Consider the following 26,923-nt stretch of genomic DNA (forward strand, 5'->3'; position numbering starts at 1 on the left):
GCACAGTCTTTCAGCTTTTACCTAGCCCATTCACACATTTCTTCCACCTGTTTGGTTCCTGAAGGCATTTTGGTTTTCATTGCTACACTATACAAATGTAAGGAAGAATTATTAGCAAACATTTGTATGCTGATTATAGCTTCTATAACTAACCACATGCAATGTTGTCAATAGGGATTTGAAAAATACCTAAGGTAAGAGTTCAGTGAAACCATTCTTTAAGGACTAGTGAAGTAGGAGTCTTGGAAATATAATTTGAGATCCCTAAAAGTGGTGGTCAGAAACTCTGGTACCATAGTGGTTACGAATCGGGTTGCGAACCTCACGGTCAGCAGTTTGAAACTACCAGCTGTTCCGTGGGAGAAACATGAGGCTTTCTGCTGCCGTAAAGATTTACAGCCTCGGAAACCCTGTACAGGGTCGCTATGAGTCGGAACCGACTCCACGGCACATAACAACAACAACAAAAGAGGAGATGTGGCAGAGGTAATTCATTTTGTAGCATTTATCTAGCATTCAGAATTTCCCTGGATTAAACTGAAGTGGAGTTTATCTCCTATTATATTCTGATATAATTAGAAATTACATTAAAATAAAAAATGCTTTATGTTGGTTAGCTTTATCAGTGCTTGAAATATAGTGGTTAACTTGAATTAGGTATTGGATTTGACTGAATAGAAAAACTCTACAACTTCAACTTTAAACATAATTGACAATGGATATTAGGAAATTAGCTTAATGCACACTACTACCTCAATCCTGTGAACTGAATGGACTTCAATCTGCATCTTCATTTATTTACATTCTTCTTGGCATATTTAGAATGTTCCCTCTCAAAGTCCAACTTGCCAACTTTCCTAAGATTTCTTTCATTCATTTTCTCCTTCCATCCTTCTCCTCCCACCTCATCTTCACACAATTTTTATCTCTTTTTTTATCTGTCATAGTATGTTTACTATTCAGTTGATTCGCATTTGAGCTTATACTGAGTGCTGTATATATACTGGAAGTCCTGGGTTAAGACTTCAGACTAATAGACAACTCCTGCATGCCTTTTTGAGTCCTGATGTGGTGCTGTAGGATAAGCACTGGTGTGCTAACCATTAGGTCAGTAGTTCAGACCCAACATCCACTCATTGGAAGTCCTATGCAGGGTCATTATGAGATGGAACCAACTTGCCCTTTAATGTTATGTAATTTGCCCTCACTTTGAAATGACTGAACAAACCCCTTGTTGCTGCTGCTGCTGTTGTCCTGGTGTGGCGCTGTAGGATGAGTGCTCCAACAAACACCTACTGGCAGCAAATCCTTCATCACCTTCATTTGCTGCGTGTGCAGCTTCTGAATCACTGAAAGACCTTGAACCTTTACCTGCATATGCACCTGGTCTGGCTTACCTACAAATTCTTAAAGACAGGAGGACTGGATCTGTCAGGACTGCCTATATATATATATATATAATTTTTTTTTTTTTGTCTAAGATTATAAATTCCTTCAGGGCAGGAACAAAGCTGAATTTAGTTTTGTATTCCCCACAGTTCTTAAAATAGCAGATACTGAGTAAGTATTTGAGTGAATGAGTTTCAAAAGATAATAATCTAGGCTTTGTGTGGGTAATTTCAGAGTAAAAAAATGTGTCATACCCCTGAAAGTATTCTTTAGGATTCCAATGGCATCAGATCCCTTGGCATTTTGGTAATGGCAGGAATTTGAGCATTTACCAAATTTCTGCTGTAGAATACATTGAGAGCTATAGTCACTAGTTTTCTAGTTTGATTTTGAAAATAACTGCTCTGTAAAACTGAAAAAAAGAATATTCTGAAAAGACTGTAGTTGTTATAAGATCGCTAAATTCTAAATATTTTCTCCTTGTTAGAAGAACTGTCACTTGTTAATTTTATAAATGGCTAACTTACAGAAATATGAAACCCGAGTGGGAGACAAAGGGACTCAGCTTTCAGGAGGTCAAAAACAGAGGATTGCAATCGCCCGAGCCCTCATCCGACACCCTCCAATTCTACTGCTGGATGAAGCCACATCAGCTCTGGATACTGAAAGTGAAAAGGTGGTGTGGCCTCCCACTTCATGTCCCATTTCACATGTAAAATAATTGTCATTCTATCAAGATGGCAGGGGAAAATCTACATACATATGTAAAGAAAAAAATAAACACAAAAATTTTAACAGTAGTTCCTGAGTTAGTAGGATATGTATTTTATTCTTTACATATGTCCTAAGTCATATATTCATTTTATAGAGAAAAAGTAATTAAAGCATTCAAAATAGCAAGATAAATTACATTTTTAGCTCACTATAATATGAAAAACTGGAAAACAAAATGTTCAATAAAAAGGAACCAGTTAAGTAAATTTTATGGTGGTTGAAATGTTTAACTATTTGTGATCATTATTTATAAATGGGAATTCACTTATAATTAAAAAGCAGAACATACTGAATAAAGATCATGATGTCAATTATGTAAAACATACAGGCATACAGCCAAAGATTCAGAGACTAGAACACAACTGATTTCTAGGATGCTAAAGGTATAGGAGTCCTGGTGTGGAGCTGTGGGTTAATGCGCCAGATTGCAATGCCATTTCAACTACAAGGTTGGTGGTTCAAGCTCACCAGCTGCTCCTTGGAAACCCTATACAGGGTCACTATGGGTCAGAACTGACTCGATGGCACTTCACAACAACAAAGCTATAGGAGTGGAGTCCTGGTATGGCGCTGTGGGCTAATGCATCTGACTGCAAAGTTATTTGAACTGCAAGGTCAGTGGTTCAAGCTTACCAGCTGCTCCTCGAAAACCCTATAGAGGGTTGCTATGGGTTGCAATCGACTTGATGGCACTTAACAACAAAGCTTTATAATTGCTCTTAATGTTGTAACTCATACTATTTTGTTTTATCAATAGATTGTTCAAGAAGCGCTGGACAAAGCCAGAGAAGGCCGTACCTGCATTGTGATCGCTCACCGCCTCTCCACCATCCAGAGCGCAGACTTAATAGTGGTGTTTCAGAATGGCAAAATCAAGGAGCACGGCACACATCAACAGCTACTGGTGCAGAAAGGCATTTATTTTTCAATGGTCAATGTTCAGGCTGGGGCACAGAATTTATAAACTCTTGTTATAGTATATTTTAAAAATAAATTTAAATCATTCTACAACCTTTTCTATCTGGCTTGTAAAAGAAGTTTCTAATTTAAGTTACCATGAAATATAGGTATCTTTTTCCAGGTCAATTTAAAACATCCAATTTGATACTTAACCATGGGAAACTTGGGAATTAGAAGTTGACACTTGTCTTGATTAAGTATGAAAATAGCATCCTCGCTTTCCCTGAATTACTAACAACACAGAAAGACTAAGTTCAGGTTCAAATAACTATAGAATTAAGAAGTCACAGACACAGGGAAAATTCTTATGGTTCTGAAATGGTTAAGTAGATGACAGGATGGCTTGGGAACAATTTTGCCAGATATACAAGACAATTGTTCAATAACCTCATCTCTCCCTTGATACATTTCCAAATTATTATATTGGGGAATTAAAAGTTTTTTAAATGAATGTATTCCCTGGTTTATCATGGAAATTTAAAAGAAAAATACCCCTAAAATACTAGAATAATTTGTAGGCACACTATTTATTCTATACAGTGAGAAGTATTTCTTAGAAAAAAAATTGTTTAAAACTCATTAATTTACTATATTCTCTCTTCCACCACTCATCTGTCAGTTTGTCATACTGTGGTGTGACTTAGGAGTTACTGTGATTCTGGAAGCTATTCCATGGGTATTTTAAATACCAGCATTGTCACCATGGTATTTAACAGCTCAGCATTTCTCAAGCTGGGGAAACTGAAGAAAAAATTCAAGCCTCAGCTTTCGTTATTGAAGAATTCTCTGGGCAAATTATTGAATGATGCAGAAAGCATCAAAAGAAGATGGAAGGAATACAGAGTCACTGTACCAAAAGGAAATGGTTGATGTTCAACCGTTTCAAGACATAGCATATGATCAAGAGCCAATGATACTGAAGGAGGAAGTCCAAGGTGCATTGAAGGAATTGGCAAAGTACAAGGCTCCAGGAACTGATGGAATAAAAATTGAAATCTTTCAAGAAAGTGAGGCAGCACAGGAGGTACTCAACTAATCTATGCCAAGAAATTTGGAAGACAACTATCTGGCCGACTGATTGGAAGAGATCCATATTTGTGACCATTCCAAAGAGAGGTGACCAAATGGAATGCAGAAATCATCGGACAATCTCTTTGATATCCCATGCCAGTGAAGTTTTACTAAAGGTAATACAGAAATGGCTGCAAGCATACGTTGACAGAGAATTTCCAGAGGTTCAATCCAGGTTCAGAAGAGGCCGTGGAATGAGGGATATCATTGCTGATGTCTGATAGATCTTGGCTGAAAACAGAGAATACCGGAAAGGTGTTTACCTGTGCTTTATTGACTATACAAAGGCTTTCGATTGTGTGGATCATGACAAGTTCTGTTGTACACAGGGTTGCTATGAGTCGGTACTGACTCGGTGGCACCTAACAACAACAAATTCTCTTAATGTAATTTGAAACACTGGAAACAGCCAAGCCAAGTTCTTCTAACTATAATAAGCCTGTTAACACCAAAGAATTTTAAGTGTTACTATGAATACATACAAGTGGACTGAATTTCAGATTAACCAAACAATGTAGACAAGGAGTATCATATTATTACAGTGACTCGGAGTGAGCAGATGTCACCCTGCTTCTGTACTCATGTAATTATCCCCAAAGTTGCCTGGGGCAGTTGCTCCTGTTAATTCTGCTTCAGTAGATCTGGGCTGAAGTCCAGGAATGTTGTTTTTGAAAAGCCAGTAGGTGAGTTTCAACTTTAAGCACATTACGTAAACATGTTCAAGCATGAGTCAGAGAAGGTCTCTGTAGGAGGTGAAGTACCTTCCAAATTCACCCAACCCTCTAGGCATTATTTAAAACCAACTAACCAAATGATTTGAAATGTCTTGACAATATAGCGCAGTGAGAAAATAGGTCCTCAGATCAGAATTCATCTTTCTGTTCTGTAGTAACTCTGAAGGACTTATCAAATGGTATATAGGCAGCAACCCTGAGTAGTTTTCACAAAGAAGCTACACTCATTTCTTAGAATGTGCCTGCTGCAGTTATAAGGGCTCAAATGTTGTTAAGCGCCATCGAGTCAGTTCCAGCCTTGAACTACCGACTTTCAGGAGCAAACTGACTTTGTAGTCCAGTACACTAACCCACAGCACCATACCAGGACTCCAATGACTCAGTAAGTGTTGGTTATTATAACAATTAACAATGATAACAAATGAGATTTATCAAAGCACATAATGAGAATGTAGATGGAAAAAGGGTGTATAGAACCAGTGCATCAAATATATGTGATCTTATATGTAATCACTAAATCATGCCCTCTTGTGCCTGTTCCCTTTTGCAAAGTGGCTTTGCTGCACCTCCTATTGAGATAAGACTCCACCCCCCCACTCCCCACCATTTGAATCTAGGCTAGGCTTGTGACTTGTTTTGGCCACTAGAATGCAGTAAAGGTGACTTTATGTGACTTCAGAACCAAGGTCTCAGCAGACCTTGGAACTTCTACCTTCACCTATTGGAACACTCTTTTCAGTAGGTAAAGGTAGAATGGTAAGGAGGGAGGCCATTGTAGAAAACTGAATGAGCACAGATTATGGTATATATAGAAGACCAGCCAGAGAGTGGGTGAAGCCATCTTAGACCTTTCAGCCTCAGTCCAGCAGCCCATAAATCCTTAGGCAAAAATCAGCAGAAGAACCATTCAGCTGAACATAATCAACCAATGCAATTTTCAGAGATACTTTCTTATTGTTTTAAGACACTAAATAATGGATAGTGTATTACTCAACAGTACATAATTTAAGTCAAAAGGCATAAAATCAAATAAGAATGAATCACTTATTCAGACATAAAAGAAGTTTTATGATTTTGGTAGTTTTATCTTCTGAAACTACAAAACTAAACTGAGAACATAGGGAAATTTTTGCAAAGTCCTGAGATTAAGACTCAATATTTAGATCCTGAAAAATCACTAGCCCAAACAATTTTAATATGTATTTTATATTCACAAGACTAATTACAACATAGATATGCTATTACAAATTTTTTTAGGGCTGCTTTGTGTATTAGCGAGTATAAACTTCCCTACTACAACCAAGTTTTTCTGCTTAACAATAACTGTTTTTAAGATAATTTCACCATTAAATTGTGGTCTTGCCCATGAAACATAGTAAGCTTATATCCCCTTACAGTATGGTCAATGTGGAAGGCACTGATTTCAAGAAAACTAGCATTTCATATCCTTTGGCAACTAGAAAATGTTAAAGTGCTTGAGAGGTGTATTCTACAATGCTGTTGAGAGAGAGGATTTAAAACATGTAGAGGTACCAACAAAAATATCTTCAAATAGAGTAAGACTCACATTGTTAAATTTTATAGTTTTGCATTGATGAGGCATATATTACACATTGCATAGTTCTACATTCCTTATATCATAATTTGCACTGCTGCTACATCAGAGGGAGATTTAAAAACAGTCTCTACCTTTTATGGCAGAACATATTTAGAGAACATGATTCTTCTAATTTCTACATCTAACTAGTTTTTTATCCAGGAGCACTCCTTCCCCTCTCATGTCACCCATCTATCTCAGCACCCAGTTTATTTGGTAAAACTTACATATCTTGGTAAGTGCTTAATAAATGACTGAGGAGCCCTGTGGTGTTGTGATTAAGTGCTTGGCTGTTAACAGAAACACACACCAGCCACTCCATGGGAGAAGGATGTGATGATTACAGCCTTGGAAACCCTATGGGGCAGATATACTGTCCTACAGGGTCTCTAGGAGGTGGAACTGACTTGGCAACAATGGATTGGGGTGGGGTAACAAATGATTAGTTTCTAAAGCTGAGCCGTGTTCATCAGCTTCATCATATCGTGGAAGGCATGAAAAACCTGCCGCACTAGCTTTTCTGCACCAGTCTCTGCACATGATTTCCAGGCTGTACAGGATACAACAAACCTGTGAAGCAAATAATAAACAATCAAGTTCTATGCAAAAATCAAACATGAAAAATCTCTAAATGGTAATGACCTTTACTCTCTCTGGCATTCATATATGAAAAATCAATGCTTCCTGATGCTAGGTAACTGTTAGCTGACCACAGTTAGTGGTAAAGTCAGATTTACAGATAATACTAGGGTAAATTTAATTTACTATGCCAGTGTGGCACTACATTGAACCACAAGGTCAGTTTGAACTACAAGGTTGGCAGTTCAAACTTACCAGGCGCTCCTCAGAAACCCTATGCAGGGTTGTTGTGAGTTAGAACACATTCAGAACCCATTTAACAGCACTTAACAACATCAACACTCATGCAAACAGCAGTCAAGAAATCAAATGACGTATTACATTAGGCAAATCTGCTGCACAGGACCTCTTTAAAGTGCCCAAGAACAAAATGCCACTTTGAGGACCAAGGTTTATCTGGCCCAAGCCAAGGTATTTTCAATTGCCTCATATGCATATGAAAGTGGGACAATGAACATAGAAGACTACAGAAGAATTGATGAATTTGAGTTAAGGTGTTGGAGAAGAATATTAAAAGTACCACACCCATGTAAACTATCACATAATTCACAATAAAACATTAAAAAAAAAGTTCCACAGACTGCCAGAACAAGTAAGTCTGTGTTGAAAGAAGTACAGTCAGAATGCTCCTTAGAAGCTAGATGGCGAGACTTCATCTCTCACTTTTGACATATTATCAGGAGGAGCCAGTCCTTGGAGAAAGACAACATGCTCAGTAAAGTGGAGAGGCAGTGAAAAAGAGTCAGGCCTCCAATGAGATGCACTGGTACAGTGGCAGCAGCAGTGGGCTCAAGCATGACAGTGATTGTGAGGATGGTGCCAGGAAAGGGCAGTGTTTTGTTCTGCCGTGCATAGGGTTGCTATGAGTCATAATTGACTCAAGGGTGCCTAACAGCAACATGGCACTAGAACCAAAGAACAAAAGAAAACTTAGCCACAGCCCAAGAGTGCTCTGCAGTAAGATCTTACTGTGATTTTTAAAGAAAAGAATTCCTAGTCCTGGTGTGTCACTCACTGTAGGATAAGCACTGGACTGCTAACTAAAAGGTCAGCGGTTCAAACCCATCAGCCTCTCCTGGGAAACCAACTCATAGAGAGTTACTATGAGTTGGAAACAACTCAACAGCATTTAAAAGCAACAACAACTAAGTACCCTAAGGAGACACAGGTGGCACTGTAGGATAAACACTGGACTGTGAACTACAAGTTTGTCAGTTCAAACCCACCAGCTGCTCTGAGGGAGAAAGATGAGGCTTTCTGCTCTTGTAAACAGGTTTGGAAATCAGGTACAAGGTCATTATGAGTCAAAGTCAACTCAATGGCAGTGGTGGGAAAGTACCCTAAACAGAATAAGACTGGAACATGAATTCATGTCACTGGTTGTAATGAAATCTGAACTGTTTTAAAGAGGAAGAGTATTAAACTTGAAGAAAGTAGGAAATAATTAGAGACAGAGGGATAAAAGGAGGGAAAAGCTGTTTCTGAAGTAAAAGGAAAAAAAAAAAAAAACACTTGGGATCAAGTCATACCTTCCACTATCTTCTCCTAGCTCTCCCTAAAGAAGAAATCCCACATTTAGCAGGTGATAAAAGTGTCCCCAGAACGCTGGAGGAAATAGATAAATCTTGACTTCTACACAGTCCAGTCCAGAACAGAAATTAGGCTACCAACTCCCTTGAAACTAGCCTTCCTCTTCCAAGACACGCAAAATTTTCTATAGTAACACATGATTTAGGCGCCAACTAAAATCACAATGTTGTGTAGTATATAAACAACAATGCAATTTTGAACAACAATGCAATTTTCACATCATTTAAAAGGACAGTAGATTATCTTTAACATGTATTTTGGATCAAGCAGAATAAAGTAAAAACATGATCTGCATGATCTGGCCCACTGTATAATGATGAAGCCAATGTTTGAGTGGGCTGTAATTGCTGAAAGATATTCAGGAACCTAACGAAAGCACTGCTTTGTTTACACCCAGTGATGTGTGATCACAAGATTCATTTTCCAGTCACACTGCATATACTTCCCCTATGTTCAGCATGTTTCTTTTTATAATTCCATCATCTTTCTAAATTATAAAAAAGTAAGAAAGCAGGAAGGATTAAGAAAAGAGAAGAATAGAAATGGATGTTAGATTGTGGAGATAGAAATCACTGACATGAAACAAAATGTGTATGAATTATTGACAAGAAAACCGATTTGCTCTGTAAACTTTGAACCATTCACAATACAAAGTTAAACATTTTTAAAAAAAGAAATTACATCCTTTCCTATATATAGACAATTCATAAAATACAGATGCCAGTAAATACAGAAAAATGTTTAACTTCCTAAGTAAATAAAGGACTCATGTTATAACATTACACTAACTTACAATGATGGAACAAGTTATATGATGAAAATTGTAAGATTATATATATACAACATCAATGTCTATTTAATGGAATATTAAGTAAAAACAGAATTTATACAAGGACACAAGAATATTTAAAATATCCAAACTTGTAAAAATTATATACTGTATACTCATTATAGATTAGAAACGTAAAACACATCTTGTGCTTTACACTTCAAACGTGTTTTTCTAAGTCAGAGAAGCACCCCGAGCAGCACAGGGAATATGGAGCATGCTGACTCTCTGTAATACAATGATGGTTTTACCACTCTGACCCTTTTTTTTTTTTTTAAAAAGTTGAGTAAGACCAATTTTTAACCTACATAATTTAACCTTTAATTTATATATGAGTATACATAAACAGAAGGCTCTGGAAATACAGAACCCCAAGACTTAGATGCCAACAATAACAAGTCCACAGGTATAAACGACTGCACAAGTCACATTTGTCAGGACAGCTGATGCTGACATTTTAAAAAATAATAAAAATTTAAAGACCATAAAGCATAAAAAGAATACATTCAAAACTGAAATGTATCATATGTATTGTCATCCTCATTTTTTGCATTCCATCTGAAGTGCTTCCAAGCCATCTGTTCTTATTCATAGAGTGTTAAATGCAGCCACACCATACAAAGCCTTCCATGCACTGAGAGACACTTCCAGACTGTGAATGAGCATCTCTAAGCCTTGCTAGTACTTCCATGTTACCTTGTTCTATACTTTTTTGCCTTGCTATTGTTTTCTGTCTCATTGTTTCCACAAATACAAGTCAAATCCCATACAACCCAAATACAATCCATCTAAATTGGTAAAACAGTGTGTTTTTTTTTAGTACAAATTAATTTTCCTGGATTCTTTTTCTCATCAGTATTGCCTAGCATTACAGGAACCACCACATCTTCACAGGTGATCAAATTTTATCTGACGCGATCACAAGATCTACCTTGTGTAGTCTAATTACATTACATGTGCACTGATCTTTGAGGATGATAAATAAGGTCACTGAGTCAATCTTAAAACTCTTTTTCACAAAGGCACTTATAAGACTGATTTGAAAAATGTCTCATTGAAGCAAACAGAACAAAGAAACAAACAGGAGCTAAATGTAAGTGGTAAAAACAGATGTGTAGAAAACAAGTGACAGATGACAATACAATCATAATCATAGTGTAGGAAAAATATTCAAACAGCAAAAGTGATAGCTTCTTTGCTCTCTAGCACAGAAGGATTAAAAGAGCAGCCTCACCGATCATCTCTGATGTGGTAGAAAAATCCATAGCCATTGTGTACCATGGGAACCACCACTCCCTGGACTCGTGAGTAACCAATCAGACTTGTTGAGAGAACAAAATTTCCACCTCCTCCACTGTGTGACACAAAGAAATGAGAGTTTATAGGTTAAGAGATACTCATAACGTTTGTGAAGTTTTTTTTTAGCATTCACATAAAAAAGAAACGGATGAAGTTATAAAATTACAGTCTATTACCTTTTGGAGAAAAGTGGGTCTGTGTAGAGCTCTGGAACAGGGAGCGCTGCTTCTTTGGCTATGAGTAAGAGACCCAAAAGATGACGATCAAATCCTGCAATAAAACCCCAAAATTAAAATTAGAAAATATTTTCATTATGAGAAATAAATTTTTTTTTTTTTTAAATCAGAGTAATGCCAATCTAAGTACCTTTTCCAGTTGAACAATCTTTCATCATTTTATTATGCTTTGCAAAAGCAAGTAACATCTTCTGCCGCCGCTCAAGAAGCTGTATTAACAAAAATCAAGAGATACTTCAATAACAAACTGTGCAAAAGCCAAACAAACAAAAAACCTGAGCTCATTTAGGATCTGGTTAATTTAAAAGAGTTTCTAAGAAGACATAAGACACACTTACATGTCTTTTTCTTATTCAACTGCTCTTTCTTTCCTATAATACAACAACCATGCCACAGAGTCCAATCTACTCATGGAGGCTTCGTGTATGTCAGAGCAGAACTGTACCCCACAGGGTTTTCAATGACTCATTTTTCAGAGATGTTGACTGCCAGGTCCTTCTCGGGCACCTGGTTAGTAAACTCAAATCTTCAACTTTCTGGGGCTAGCAGCTGAGCACATTAACCATTTACAACACCAAGGAATTGTTTTCTTTCCTATAAACTAAAATCTGCTGCTGTTGAGTTAATTCCAACTCAGTGACTCTACAGAACACAGTAGAACTGCCCCAGAGGATTTTCCAAGGTAATATCTCTATATAGACACTGCACACTTGAAATATGTATGTATGTATATATATATATTATCATTCATTCATTGATTCCACCTTGAAAAGTGGGAGCATTGCGTTCTTGATAGTTTCCAAGATCAATTCCAAGCTCCTCATCATAATGTTTAGGGAATTCACCACTCTTCCCAAATATGTATCTCAGGTTATCTCTCAATACTACATGTTGTTGTTTTTTTTTAACTTTTATTGTGAATTGAATGATAATTTACATGGGAGAACATCAGTTTAAGGCTAGAATTTTTTATGGAAGCAACCCACCACAAAATTCTCCCAGGGAGCAGTTGGTGGGTTCAAACCCCTGAACTTTCAGTTAGCAGCCCAGTGTTTTAATCGTGATGCCACTAAGGCTTCTTTTTCTTTCCTATTCTACTGCCATCAAACTAATTCCAACTCACAGTGATTATATCTTTCCCATCCAGGAGAACAGAAACTGGTGAGTAATGCTGAATTCAGCAACACTAACAAGTGTAAACAAAGAAGCAACTGGGATTTCAAAACCACAATGTAAAACTATACGACGATGATAAAGCATCTATGAAATTAAATGAGAATCTGAAGATTTTTGCTAACTTCTGCAGTATGAAAGTGATCAAACATGCAAACCAGATGTATTGGCAATTACTAGTTATTAGAATGCAAAAGTTGGAAACAAAAGGGCCAGTGGGTGGAAAATGTAATATAAATATGCAGAAGCTCTTATGATAGAATTTTACAAAATCAATGATTTATTCATTGCAAATATCTTTTTTGAACAGAAATGGCAACTCTACAAGTAGACTTGGCCATACTGAATACACAGGAATCAAATCACTATCTGTGGAAGACGACAATGGAGAAATACAGTGTCATCAACCAAAATAAAGCCAGAGGTTGACAGACCATCAAGTGCTTATGTACATATTCAAGTTGAACCTAAAGAAAATTAAAACAAGTCCATGAGAGCCAAAATATGACCTTCAATATATTTCACCCAAATTTAGAGATCATCTGCAGAACAGATTTGATGTATTGAATACTAATGACAGAAGACCACACAAACTGTGGGATTACATTAAGAATATCATATATGAATAAACCAAAAAGCAAGACAAAAAAGAAAGAGAACACCAAAATGGACTCTGCAATTTACTCTTAAACATACAGCACCTCAAAGAAATGATAAAGACCTGAACCAAAAATTTCAAAAGGTATTTTGAGAAGACAAAAGTATTATAATGAAATTACAAAGACCTGGAGTTAGAAAACCAAAAGGGAAGAACACAGTAAAAGCATTTCTCAAGCAGAAAGAGCTGAAGAAAAAATTCATGCCTCAAATTGAACCCTAAAAGATTCTATGGGCAAAATGGAATCCTGGTGTGGCACTGTAAGATAAACACTGGAACACAAGGTCAAAATGAACTACAAGGTCGGTGGTTCAAACTCACCTGCTGCTCCTCAGAAACCCTAAACAGGGTCACTATGAGAACTGACCCAATGACCCTTAACAACAACACAACACAGGCAAAATATTGAATGATGCAGAAAGCATCCAAAGAAGAGGAAGGAATCGCTGTACCAAAAATAATTAGGTGTCCTTCATCTATTTCAGGAGATAGTATATGATCAAGGACAGATGGTATTGAAGGAATAAGTCCAAGCTGCATTGAAGGCACTAGTGAGAAACAAGGCTCCAAAAATTGATGGAATACCACTTGAAATGTTTCAAAACTGGAAGCACTCAATTATTTTATTTATGTCAAGAAATCTGGAAGATAGCTACTTGGTAAACTGATTGAAAGAGATCCATATCTGTGCTCATTCCAAAGAATGGTGATCCTTCAGAATGCAGAAATTATTGGACAATATCATTAATATCATGTGCAAGTAAAATTTTGCTGAAGATAATTCAAAACTGGTTGCAGCAGTACATCGATAGGGAGCTGCTAGAAATTCAAGCTAGATTCAGAAGAGGATATGGAATGAAGGATATCATCGCTGGTGTCAGATGGATCTTGGCTGATAGCAGAGACTATCAGAAAGCTGTTTCCTTGTGTTTTTTACCATGCAAAGGCATTTGTGTAGATCATAACAAATTATGGGTGACACTGCAAAGAATGGGAATTCAGAACACTTAATTGTGCTCGTGTGAAACCTGTATACAGACCAAGCAAGAGGCAGTCCTTAGGAAAGGATAAAAGAATATTTAGGGATTTAAAATCAGGAAAGTTGTGTGTTAGGATTGTATTCTCTTGTGTGTTAGGATTGTATCCTCATGCCATACTTGTTCTATCAGTATGCTGAGCAAATAAAATAAGAAACTAGACTATATGAAGAAAGTGGCATGAGAATTGAAGGAAGACTCATTAATAACCTATGATATGTGGATGACACAACCTTGCTTTCTGACAGTAAAAAAAACTTAAAGTGTGTACTGATAAAGATTTTAAAACTACAGTCTTCAGTAGGGATTATATCTCAGTATCAAGAAGACAAAAATCTTTACAACCAGACCAGTAAGCAACATCATGATATATGGAGAAGAGATTAAAATTGTTCAGGATTTCATTTTACTTAGATCCATAATCAACTCTTATGGAAACAACACTCAAGAACTCAAATGACATATTGCAGAGGACTAATCTAATGTATGAGTCCTGGTGTGATGCTGTAGGTTAATGCACCAGACTGCAAAGCCATTTGAACTGCAAAGTCGGCAGTTTAAGCTCACCAGCTGCTCCTTGGAAACCCTTATACAGGGTCGCTATGGGTTGGAATCGACTCGACGGCACTTAACAACAACAACAACAATCTAATGTAAGGGATGACTCCTTACACAGTGTGGCACTGTGGGTTAAATGCACTGGATTGCAAAGTTGGTTTGAGCTGCAGGGTTGGTGGTTCAAGCTCACCAGCTGCTCCTCGGAACCCTATACAGGGTCACTATGGGTCAGAACCAACTCAATGGCACACAACAACAATAATCCAAAACAAAAGACCCCTTTTAAAGTAGGAAAAAGAGGGCACGCTTCACCCAACTTTTCATGGTAAGACCTCACTTTAAATTCTTTAGACATGTTACCAGGAGGACCAGTTCCTGGAGAAGGATACGTGATAGAGGGCCAGTGAAGAAGAGGAAAACCCTCAACAAGATGGATTTTACACAGTGGCTCAAACAATGGCTTGAATACAGCAATGATTGTGAGGGTAGCACAGTACCAGGCTGGATTTCATTCTGGTGTATACGGTGGGTCACACTATGAGTCAGAACCAAGTTGATGTCACCTAGTAACAACAACATGAAATTAAAATAAATCAGCAAATAAATTGATTACAAGGGGTCTTCAAAAAGTTTGTAGAAAAATAAAATTAAAAGATAATGGAATTTTTCCACAAACTTTTAAAAATCAAAATAGCAATGAGAAGGAAATACACTGTTGTTTAAATGCTAAAAAAAGTACAAAACAAAAAATATAAAATAGCCTGGCAGGTTAGTGTGCTTTGTCAATTTGAAACATAAATGTGTTATGGAATACTCCTCTCTCCCTAAAAATAAAAAAAAAGGAGCTATAAAATACATATATAAAATACATACTCATGTTAACTAGAAAATCTGGAAAATATATAAAAGACTGTGCAGTGAATTACTTCATATGGCTCTTCTAACCACAGCCTTTGTAACTCAAACCAACTGATATTTTCCTAATAAGTCAGGTAAGAAAAGGTGGGGAGAGATGCTGATAGAATTACATGATTTCGTTGTGATTGGTAACAGGGCTGTGATTGCAGAAACTTGGCACTCAAACGTAGGTTTAAAATGAGCCATTTCAGAAGCAGGGTTGGTATCTCACTACCATCAAAGAAGAGGAGAGTTCACTGCACGTTGAACCCTTTGATCCAAGAGACAGAGCTGTGACACGAGAGACTGAACAGGAACAACAAAACCAAGTTAAAGCATGAGACAGAGTGGTGGGCTTCCTGGATCATGGAGTTAAATAAAGATGAGTGTCTTTGGGCTGAAGGCTCACTTGTGCCTTCAGGGACTTAATTGGGGGAGCTAGGTTTACTGACCCAAAGTGCTAGAACCAAGCACCTTCAGATTGAGGCATGATAAAAGAGCTTTGCAACATTGCCTGAGAAAAGCTGAGGTCAAGAGGCTGATTGGCTGAGAGACCAAGGAGCTGACCTGCGGAGGGGGCCAAGGACCAAAGAGAGGGTCTGTCTGCCTGTAGGCATGGCTGGGAAGAGGCTGTTCTGAATAAAGAACTGTGTCCTGAGCATTTCTGAACTGGCACTGTAACCTGTTAATTTCCCTAATAAAGTCCTTAGCCATGAGTATGGTATCTGAATTCTGTGAGGTTTTTGTAATGAATTACTGAGCCCAGAGCCCAGCTGAATGGAGAGTGTTGTGGAAGGGATGGTTCATGTCAGATTTGGTAAAGAGGATAGGAGGGTGTGGCAATTCTGACCTCAGCCTTACAACATTTGGCCTTAGGCTGATGCTGAACTTTAGTCTCCCTTCCTTATGTGATATCAGAGGAGGCAGACGCCAGTCTCCACATCTTTTTTTAAAGTAAAAGAGAATATTACAATTAAACATGATTTTTCCCTGGTTGTCAAAAACAAAACAAAACTGTTTGGTTCTAATATAAAAAATAATACAGCTGTGATTTTAACCATGTTTAACCGAATCAAGAAAAGCTTGCTTTCTTTACAGGCACTTTGGGAGAGTCTGTATTTTATGGACAGCTTTTCAAAGGTAGATAAGTAGTACTGAAATAATATACTGAAAAATTTTATCAAGAAAATGACTCAAATGAGCTTCTTTCCAAATCCTGAATTAAGAAATCCTCTCTCAAGTCACTGAGAAGCCTTTTCAAAAACGTTCAGGAGAATGAAATACCATTACTCCTCCCTAGCCTTCCATTTCTTATTCTTTCCAAATGCACACACTACTGACAAATGAATAAATAATTTGAAACCTGGGGGGGCGGGATCTGAAAGTATTTGAATGATCCAGAAAAAAACTGAAGCAAAGAAGTTATTTACACAAATCCAGTGACCTTTTCTTTTGCAAACGCTCACCTGGGTATGAGGATCTTGCATAGACTGGCACCATCTGAAGGCTTCCACTGTACATGATCGCATAGTCTCTGTACGACCATGATAAAAAAATCTCGTCATTGCTGTTTCATAACAGCAACCAGGGCTAAAAGCAAAAATTAAAATGAGAGTGAATTAAGGCCTATTTTAAACTTTCAAGCAACTCCTATTTTTTTTTTTTTTTAAGTAGCTTACTCTTTTATGTAATAAAGGTTCCAATGTCATTACAGAGTACACCTAATAAAGTTGTCTTTGCCTAGAGACTAAGCCCTAAAAGAGAAGCTACAGTTGAGACTTTCAATACTAAACAGTCTATTTTCAAAACCAAAGAGCATAAAACACTTTGGTACACAGAGCATAGTATATTACAACCTATTTCAAAGACTTGGCAATTGTCAGCTCGTATACATTAGAGTCTGTGGTAGACAGTTCTCAGATGGCCCCCAGGAACCCCGATGCAGCTATTTATGTCCTTGATTATTGTATAATCCTCTCATTTTGAGTGTGGGCTGGACCTACTGACTTACTATTAATGGAAAGAATAGTGCAAAAATGATGATAGCATTTCTGAGCTCAGGATACAAAAAGAGCTCTTTCTTGGCTCTCATTTCTTATGCTGCAAGTTGGAAGTTTCCCTATGGTGACGTTCATGAGGCAAGAAACTGAGGGAGCCCTCTGGCCAACAACCTGACAGACCCAATCTTGCTATTAACCCTGAGTGAGCTTGGAAGCAGAGACTCCCAAGGCTTCCTATGAAAGCAGACTGCCATATCTTTCTCCTGCGGTGTGGATGATACGTTTGAACCACTAATCTTTCAGTTAGTAGCTGAGAACGTATCCATTACATCACCAAAGCTCCTTATATGTGACGTGGAAAGTATCATTTAGAGGTTGTTATTGAGACGTGCAGTGGAGTCAGTTTCAACTCATAGAGACTCTGTACAGGGTTTCCAAGGCTATAAAGCTTTACTGGAGCAGAAAGCCTCATCTTTCTCCCATGGAGCAACTGGTAGATTTGAACTACTGACCTTGCAGTTAGCAGCCCAGCTCGTAATCCACTGTGCTACTAGGGCTCCTTGTTATTTAAAGGTAGACTGAGTTAAATTAAAGATGTACCTTGTAAGTCCTAACACAACTACTAAAAATAAACAAAGCAAAATATATATATAATCAGTACAGCTAATAGTGAAGAAAAACTAGAATAAAACAGACATTCTATGAATACAAAAGAATACAGAAAAAGTAAGCAAGTAACATATAGCATTAAAAATAAATAGCAAGAAGGTATAGACTTAAATCCCATTTTATACATAATTACACACAAATAACCTAAACAGTCTATTTAAAGATATTATCAGATTGGATACAAATGCAAGATGACAGAGTTTCTACTTATGGTCAAGATTTAAAAAGGCACAAGTTTTACTATCCTAACAATGAGAAAGCCTGTACAATGTATACAATGCCACTTATAATTTGTAAGATACAATCTATAATCTATAAAATACCATTCTAAAATGAAAAGCCCTGTAAGAGCAGATACTTCACTAATGTCAAGGTCATAAAAAATGAGAAGTCTGTTAGAGACTGAAACTCCAGATACTGCAGTGCAATTTAGGGCAGAGCATCCAAAAGTGAGAAAACAACAAAAACTCACAACAAAGGGAGTTCGAATGGCATGACTATGGGAAAAATGAATTTTTTAGACTTCAGGATTCGGAAAATGAAAAACGAATGGTCCTCACCGTCCATGAAGTCTGTAATAGGCCAGCTGAAGGGCCAGCTGAACAAATGTGTCAGGGTGAAGATTGCTCTTCTTGGTGAGCTTTTTACCAAAAGCAGTAAAGGCATAAGCCACAACTTCCAGATCAGATGCCTAACGAAAGAAATTAGGAAATGGGGAAAAATGAAAAATCACATTAGAGGAATATTTCAAATACAATAAAATTATTATTTATATTAAAGTGATCATCAGAAATAAAGGTCTTAAAGCAGCAATAACTTGAAAATGCTTTATGGTGTATAACTTGGATAATAGCCACATTTTTATATATGTATATAGGTATGGAGTCCTGGTGTGGCGCTGTGGGTTAATGTGCTGGACTGCAAGATTGGCTTGAACTGCAAGGTCTGCAGTTCAAGTTCACCAGCTGCTTCCTGGAAACCCTATACAGAGTAGCTATGGATCAGAATTGACTCGATGGCGCACACACACAAGCACATACAAAAGATATATATTTAGTTGTTGTTAAGTGCCGTTGAGCCAGTTCTGACTCATAGCGACCCGTATAGGGTTTGCAATGAGTGGCTGGTGAGCTTGAACTGCGGACATTTCAGTTCAAGTTGACCTTGCAGTCCAGTACATTAACCCACAGCGCCACACCAGGAATCCCATGTATACTTATATATTTTGTTGTTAAGTGCTGCCAAATCAGTTCCAACCCATAGTGATCCTGTATAGTTTCTGAAGAGAGGCTAGTGAGCTTGAACCACTGACCTTTGCTGTCTAGTGCATTAACCCATAGTGCCACACCAGGACTCCATATATATATGTGTATATGTGTGTGTTAACTTATATATATTAAAAGAGGAAGCATTACTAACTAAGAGAAAAGTGAATAATGTACCTGTTTGAAAAATTGGGCTTTAGCTTGTTTGATGTCATCTAATACTTTCTCATCTACAGTGAAAACAAGCTCCTCTGGAAGTGGTATATCCCGTACTTTGTCTGAACCCTGAAAATAGGAAAGATTTATAAATACTTTATGTAAAAGAAATATTCTGGGGGAAAAGATGAAATCCTTTTTTTCTAACATACCTTCCATTTTCCTTCATTTTCAATAATCTTCTCTTCAACATAATGATTGATGTTGACCAGAACCATTGCATCGTATGGGGCATGCTAAAATGCAAATAACAGGATGTTGAATACTTAGGTCAAGTGAAAATTATTTCACCTTACCTCCATTCTTGACAAATACCAAAATGTAGAAAATAGAACTTATTCTTAAAATCCTAAAATGTCTCATCTTCTAATTATAAAGATATGGGTTTCCTACAGTGTTGTAACTGCTGTATTATGTTTCCTGAAGAACAAACGTTAGATGGCAGAAGTACCTAGTTAGGGCTCTTGGACTGATGGGAGACTGTACAAAAGAAACAATCTAAAGAAAATAATTGCCGTTTGTACTGAAGTCAAAGCAAGTATAAAACACAAAGATGCTCTGGGATTGTAAAAGTAGTGTTGAAAGTAGATGAGGATGGCAGACTCAGAATGCATTTAGGATGGGTATAAGCTTCTTTAGGAAAAACACAGGTCACTGAATTTTAATAGACAGTGCCATTTTGTTTTTTATGTATCCAGCAGTGTCCAGAAGTGGCAGAAATAACTCTTTATAAAGGTAGGAAAGATGCGTAGAGTGGTGCTGTGGGTTTAACAGCTGCAGCTGCAAAAAGGAAATGCAGCGAATAAATTTCCCCACCATGTATTGTGGAGGACAAACTGCCTTACTTTCTCAATGTCCTTTAGATGAAAATCACAATCAGATGTTTTCTTCATTATGTTACTGCTACCGCTTTACACTGAACAGTTATAATACACGGACTGAATATGACACCGCAAGACTTGCCGGGAAGGACCAGTTTCAGAGACAATGATTACTGAAGCTGTTATTCTTCTTGTTGTTGTTAGGTGCCATCAGGTTGATCCAAACACTGCCCAGCCTTGCACCATCCTCACAATTGTTACATGTGAGTGAGTCCACTGCTGCTGCCACCAAGTCAGTCTATTTTGTTGGATGTCGTCCTCTTTTTTGCTGACCCTCCAATTTACCAAGCATGATGCTGTTCTCCAGGGGCTAGTCACTCCTAATAATATGACAGAAGTATGAGAGAAGTTTTGTCATACAAGCTTCTAAAGAACATTCTGACTGTACTTATTCTAGCACAGATTTGTTCTTCTAGCAGTTCATGGTACTTTTAATGTTCTTCTTCAACACCGTAACTCAAATGCAACAATACTTCTACGGGATTCCTTATTCATTTACAACTTTCATACACATATGAGGTAACTAAAAACACAAAGGCTTGGATGAGGCATACCTTAGTCCTCAAACTGGTATCTCTTTGCTCTTGAACACTTTAAAGAGGTCTGGTGCAACAGATTTGCTAATGCAATAATGCTTAATTTTTTGACTACTGCTTCCATGAATGATGACTGTGGATCCAAGCAAAATAAAGTCTTTGACAACATCAATCTTTTCTCCATTTATCATAATGTTATTTACTAGTCCAGTTGAGTGGACTTTTTGGATGTTTTACATTGAAGAGCAATCCATACTGAAGGGTGTATCTTTGATCTTCATCAGAAAGTATTTTAAGTGCTCTTTGCTTTCAGCAAGTAAGGTCTGAAAGATTTCATTTTGTATTCTGTCGATTTCTGGAGTGTTCTTTTTCACCAATGCCTTCAATACAGGTTGGACTTCTTCCTTCAGTACCATTGGTTCATGATCATATGCTACCTCTTGAAACAGTTAATTAAACATAGTTAAACATTTTTTTCTGGTACAGTGACTGTGTATTCCTTCCATCTTTTTTTTTGATGCTTTCTGCATTATCCAATATTTTGCCCATAGAATCCTTCAATATTGCCATTCGAAGCTTGAATTTTTCCTTCAGCTTGGGAAATGCTGAGTGTGTTCTTTTTGGTTTTCTAACTCCAGATCTTTGCAAATATCATTATAACATTTGACTTTGTCTTCTCAAGTTGCCCTGTGAAATTTTCTGTTCATCTCTCATTTCTTCCAGTCAATGTAGCATCTCTGTGCTGGAGTGCAAGTTTCAGAATCTTTTGTGACATCCATTTTAGTCTTTCCTTTCTTTCCTGTCTTTTTAATGACTATCTGCTTTCTTCTTGTATGATGCTTGTACCATCCCAGAACTCTCTGTTCTTTGGTCATTAGTGTCTAATGCATCAAATTTGTTCATGAGATGGTCTCTAAATTTAGGTGGGATATGTTCAAAGTCGTATTTTAACCCTCATAGACTTGCTTTAATTTTCTTCAGCTTCAGTCTGAATTTGCATATGAGTAATTGATAGTCTGTTCCACAGGCTACACCTGGCTTTGTTTTAATTGATGATATTGAGCTTTTCCAATGTCTCACCCCACAACTGTAATTATTTGACTCCTGTGTATTCAATTTGTTGAGGTCCGGGTGTATGTTGTTGTTAAGTATCAGAGAGTCAATTCCAATTGCTAGCGATCTTATGAACAACAGACGATAGATACATTGCCCGGTCCTCTGACATCCATACAATCAGTAGGTCAGGTTGCTGTCTTCCATATTTCTTGGTATAGATGAGTAAGTACCTCCAGGACTGCACCAGTATGTTGAAAGATTTCAATTTGTATTCCATCAATTCCCAGAGCCTTATTCCTTGCCAATGTCTTCAGTGTACCTTGGATATCTTCCTTCAGTATCACTGGCTCTTGGTCATGTATCTCTTGAAATGGTTGATTTCAAGAGATACATGACCAAGCGTCCATTTCTTTTTGGTACAATGATTCTGTGTATTCCTTCCATCTTGTTTTGATGCTTCTGCTGCATAATTCAGTATTTTACCCATAGACTCCTTCAATATTGAAAGCTGAGGACTGAATGTTTTCTTCAGTATTTTAGCTTGAAAAATGCTAAGTTTGTTCTTCCCTTTTGCATATAGATCTTTATGCATTCCATTAGTATGCATGATCCCATTCTTTTTTTTTTTTTTTTAATGTTTTATTTTGATAGTTTACATGGGAGAACAATAGCTTTACATTCATCCTATCGTATATCATTTCATTGCCACATTACAATCCCCTCCCAAGCATCATCAATCAACCAAAGGGTATACCCTGCAAACCTGCTCCCCGGTCATCAGCACACAGCCCCTCTCCCTCTCTGGGTCTAGAGTCCCCAGCTGTTCCATCTCTCCACGTCATTGTCTCTGCCTCCATCTCAGGCATCACTGCTTCTCTGGGTAGGGTCACACTCTCCACTCTTCTCCATCAATGGTCCCAGGCCCCTCTGCTCCTAGACTGAAAAGTTAATCACTCCCCTCCTTGCTACAAAACGTCTACCTTTACATTTCCAACCCTCACAATCAGTCCTGATAACAATTATTCACTAACGTATCACAAGAAACCTATTCGCATCTCCTTTCATCAGCCCCGCCTAGACAGATTGGATAATAGAGAAGATTCTACCTTCCTCCACGCCCTTTGGATCTAGGCTCCCTCTTGAAAGCTTGTAAGCCAGTCACTTCTTGCTTTGTAACCCTTCTATCCCCCATTTTGGGTAGCCAATGTCCAAGTTGCCCATCCCTGTCTACTCTGTGTATGGAGGGGATATGATCCCATTCATTTTTTGTTGTTGTTGTTTTATTGTAAATTACGTGATAGTTTATACATGGGAGAACATTAGCTTTACATTTATCTATATTGTTTCATTGCCATGGTTATAATCCCCTCCATGCATCATCAACCAACCCTGCAAGCCTGCCCCCCGGTCGTCAGCACACAGCCCTTCTCCCTCTCTGGGTCTAGAGTCCCCAGCCGCTCCATCTCTCCAAGTCATCTTCTCTGCCTCCATCTCTGACATCAATGCTTCTCTGGCAGGGTCTCGCACTCCGCTCTTCTCCTTGATGGTTCCAGGGACCTCCACTCCTGAACTGCAAAGTCAATCATTCCCCTCCTTTTGCTACAAAATGTCCACCTTTACATTTCCAACCATTCATTTTTGACAACTTCCAGTTTTTCTAGATTCATACTTCATACATCCCATGCTCCAATTGTTAATAGATGTTTACAGTTGTTTCTCCTCATTTTGAGTTGTGCCCATCAGCAAATGAAGGTCCCAGAGCTTTACTCCATTTGTGTTATCACAGTCAACTCTACTTTGAGGAAGGCAGCTCTTCCCCAGTTGTATTTTGAGTGCCTTCCAACCTGAGGGATTCATCTGCCAGCACTATGCCTGGCAATATGCTGGTGCTCTTCATCATGTTTCAATATTTAATATTCTGGTGCTATTCTACAGTGTTCCACTACTATTCATAAGGTTTTCAGTGGCTAAAGATTCAGAAGTCGTCAGCCTCTCCTTCCTCCTAATCTGTCTTATTCTGGAAGCTCTGCTGAAACCTGTCCACCATGGGTAACTCTGCTGGCCTAGCTTCTAGCATCACAGTAACACAAAAGCTACCAGAGTTTGACAAACTCACAGACAAGTGGTGGGCGGCAGAAATGAGTTGTCTTATATGGCATCTCAACATTACAGCTCTTCTTCCTTACATAAAGGTCCAAAGAAGCCTGTTCTTAAGTGCTGTCGATTTGGTTTCGACTCATAGTGACCCTGTTCAGGTTTCTGAGGAGCAACTGGTGGATTTGAACCACCAACCTTACAGTTATCACTCTAGGGCGTATCCTACAGAGTCATACCAGAACTCCTAGAAACATGAGATAATGTTACCAAGTATGTGGTACCCACAATATTAGGAAAGGTCTTTGAGGAAGGTCAGAATAAGGTACTGTTGTTAAGTGCCATCGAGTCAGTTCAACTCATAGCAACCTTGACCAGGGTTTGAAACTCCGATCTTGAGGTTAGCAGTACAGTGCTTATCCTAACGTGTCACACCAATACTCTGAGTACAAGGTACATGAGGAGATTATTCCATTGGTTAACAACATTCCATAACAAGACTCACAGATTATTGGAAAACACATTTTCTAACTCCATCTTGCAGCTGTGTATATAGCTTTATAGTTTCACAAAGAATTTTCATCAGATATATTGTTTCATTTAAGACAAGAATATCAATCTCTTTTACTATAACCAAGAAGAGCAAGCAAGACTAAAATATACACTTCACATAATAATTCTACCCACCCACTCCTGGTGAAAAGCTAGTAACTCCAAAAATGTGTTACAAAACTTTAAAGTGTCACTGCTTCTCTGATGGTTCTGTTGTTCACTCGATTTCCCCTTTCAGGTTTTTCACTTATACTGAGGTAGTGTGTATAACATACTGTTTAAGAATGCAGACTCTGCTTCTGAATATAAGCGCCACTACTTCCTAGCAGTGCAACAATGAGAAAGTTACTTAATTCATTCAGTAAATTGCCCCCTTTGGTAATTGGAATACTATCTAACCTCATACAACTGATGTGAAAATTTATTTGAATAATGTTTATATAAGTGTGGTGCTGTAGGGTAAGTACTGGAAGGCAAGGTCGATTTAAACCACAAGGTCAGCAGTTCAAACTCACCAGCTGCTCCCCAGAAATCCTATACAGGGTCGCTCTAAGTTGGAACCGACTTGATGGTACTTAACAGCAACAACATTAATAATGGCAGCAATAGTAACAGTAATTATTGGTGTGATCCAGGTGTGAGCTGTATACTAAGCATTGTATTTGTTGTTGTTGTTTTAAATGCCACTGAGATGGTTTCAACCCACAGCGACCCTGTATAGGGTTTCTAAGGAGCAGCTGGGTGGTTTGAACTGCTCTAGGATAAGTACACCAGGATTCCTACAGCATCACACCTTTGTTAATATCTAATGTTTATTACATGTTTCCTTTGTCCCTTTTTTAAGTTTACAACATAGAACAAAGTAGTTGACTTCAAAGAATTTAAAACCCAAAAGGAAAATGTGGTTAATTATTGTAATTACAAAAAAGGTACATAGTTAACTACCCACAGTCAGTCATCAGTTATCATTACATTGATTAAAGAGAGCAGCTAACAGCTCTTTGGATTAAAAACAGGTTTACTAATAGTAGATCTCCATCACTAATGATGTCATACGGGGCCCTGTGACACCGTGGGTTCAGTGTTAGGATGCAAACTGTAATGTCAATAGCAGCTACAAGGGAGAAAAGATGAGGTTGTCTGCTCCCATAAAGATTTAGTCTCAGAAACTCCATAGAGGGTGGTTATGAGTCAAAGTTGACTCACTGGCAGTGGGTTTGGTTTAGAAATGACATTTTACTTAGGTTAAATTACATTTTCTAAAATCATCTTAGATTATCAAGTGAAGATAATCACAATGATTTTTATAAATATGTGAGTGTTAACGTACAGGCTCTGGTAGTGTGGTGGTTATAAGTCGGGCTGTTAATCTTATGGTCAGCAGTGACCATAAAACTACCTACCAAAGGTTCTGCAGGAGAAAGACAAGGCATTCTGCTCCCATAAAGATTTACAGCCTCAGAAACCCTTATACAGGGTCGATATGAGTCATAACAAACTGCATGCACATTACCACCAATCACCAAACCATATTTGTCCACTCACTACAGAAAAACAGAGGTGTGCTAGAATATATACTCCTCATGGATTCAATTTATAGATAAATAAAAAACATCATTAAAATTGTTTCTGCCCTACGTTTCAGCAAATAGCAGGATGCTGATGCTATTAATAAAACTCAAAGCAGGGAAAGGTATTTTTGGTGGGGAGGGAAGAAGGGGAGGTGAAACAATGAGCCCTATTTGTAATACCCTTATGAAATAATATAACATCCAATTTGAACAATTTAACAGAATAAAACACAACTTTCAAAATGAGAACAACAGGTAAAAGCTGGAAAAGTATATTTATAAGTTATCTACATAAAAATGGACAATAAAACTATAAAACCAAGGAAGAGAGCAAGTGGAGAGAGGGGAAGTGTGAATAATATTAAAGTCAGTTTTAGAATCAAGTAAACAGACTAAGATTTCAAGGAAAAGAAGGAAGAATTGGAACATGTATGAAGAAGAGTGCAGCCAACTGTAACAGACAGACCTAAGAGAAATGGAGTGAAACAGCCTTAGGATTTTTCTTAGAGGAGGAAGTTAGCTGCCTTATAAAGGATTGTTTCCAGGGAATAATGAGGACATAAATCAGAATGACTAAGGTCAAGGACTATCAAATAAGAAGAGAAGTGAAGCAATTACAAAATAATATTTTGCCAACAGTGG

At 37.7% G+C, this 26,923-nt stretch overlaps 2 protein-coding genes across 4 annotated transcripts in view; one reads left to right on the top strand and one right to left on the bottom strand.

Annotated features, from left to right (window-relative positions):
• Positions 1 to 3,180, top strand: part of ABCB4 (ATP-binding cassette, sub-family B (MDR/TAP), member 4) — a 90,580-nt gene extending 87,400 nt beyond the window's left edge. For 2 of the 3 annotated variants that reach the window (XM_006834327.1, XM_006834328.1), the window contains 2 exons: positions 1,919 to 2,065; positions 2,921 to 3,180. In XM_006834327.1, coding sequence (XP_006834390.1) covers positions 1,919 to 2,065; positions 2,921 to 3,127 — 354 coding nt within the window. In that variant the 3' untranslated portion in view covers positions 3,128 to 3,180. The remainder of the gene's footprint in view (positions 1 to 1,918; positions 2,066 to 2,920) is intronic. The other variant, XM_006834326.1, reaches the window with a different exon arrangement.
• A 3,794-nt stretch (positions 3,181 to 6,974) lies between these two features.
• The window catches only part of CROT (carnitine O-octanoyltransferase), a 43,524-nt gene continuing 23,575 nt past the window's right edge, over positions 6,975 to 26,923 (bottom strand). Inside the window, exons 9-16 of the mRNA XM_006834329.1 lie at positions 19,744 to 19,827; positions 19,553 to 19,660; positions 18,671 to 18,801; positions 16,908 to 17,031; positions 11,249 to 11,327; positions 11,059 to 11,152; positions 10,818 to 10,937; positions 6,975 to 7,095 (exon numbers count right to left, since the gene is read on the bottom strand). Coding sequence (XP_006834392.1) covers positions 6,975 to 7,095; positions 10,818 to 10,937; positions 11,059 to 11,152; positions 11,249 to 11,327; positions 16,908 to 17,031; positions 18,671 to 18,801; positions 19,553 to 19,660; positions 19,744 to 19,827 — 861 coding nt within the window. The remainder of the gene's footprint in view (positions 7,096 to 10,817; positions 10,938 to 11,058; positions 11,153 to 11,248; positions 11,328 to 16,907; positions 17,032 to 18,670; positions 18,802 to 19,552; positions 19,661 to 19,743; positions 19,828 to 26,923) is intronic.

This window comes from Chrysochloris asiatica, unplaced genomic scaffold (assembly GCF_000296735.1).
Source record: "Chrysochloris asiatica unplaced genomic scaffold, ChrAsi1.0 scaffold00010, whole genome shotgun sequence".
NCBI lineage: Eukaryota > Metazoa > Chordata > Mammalia > Afrosoricida > Chrysochloridae > Chrysochloris > Chrysochloris asiatica.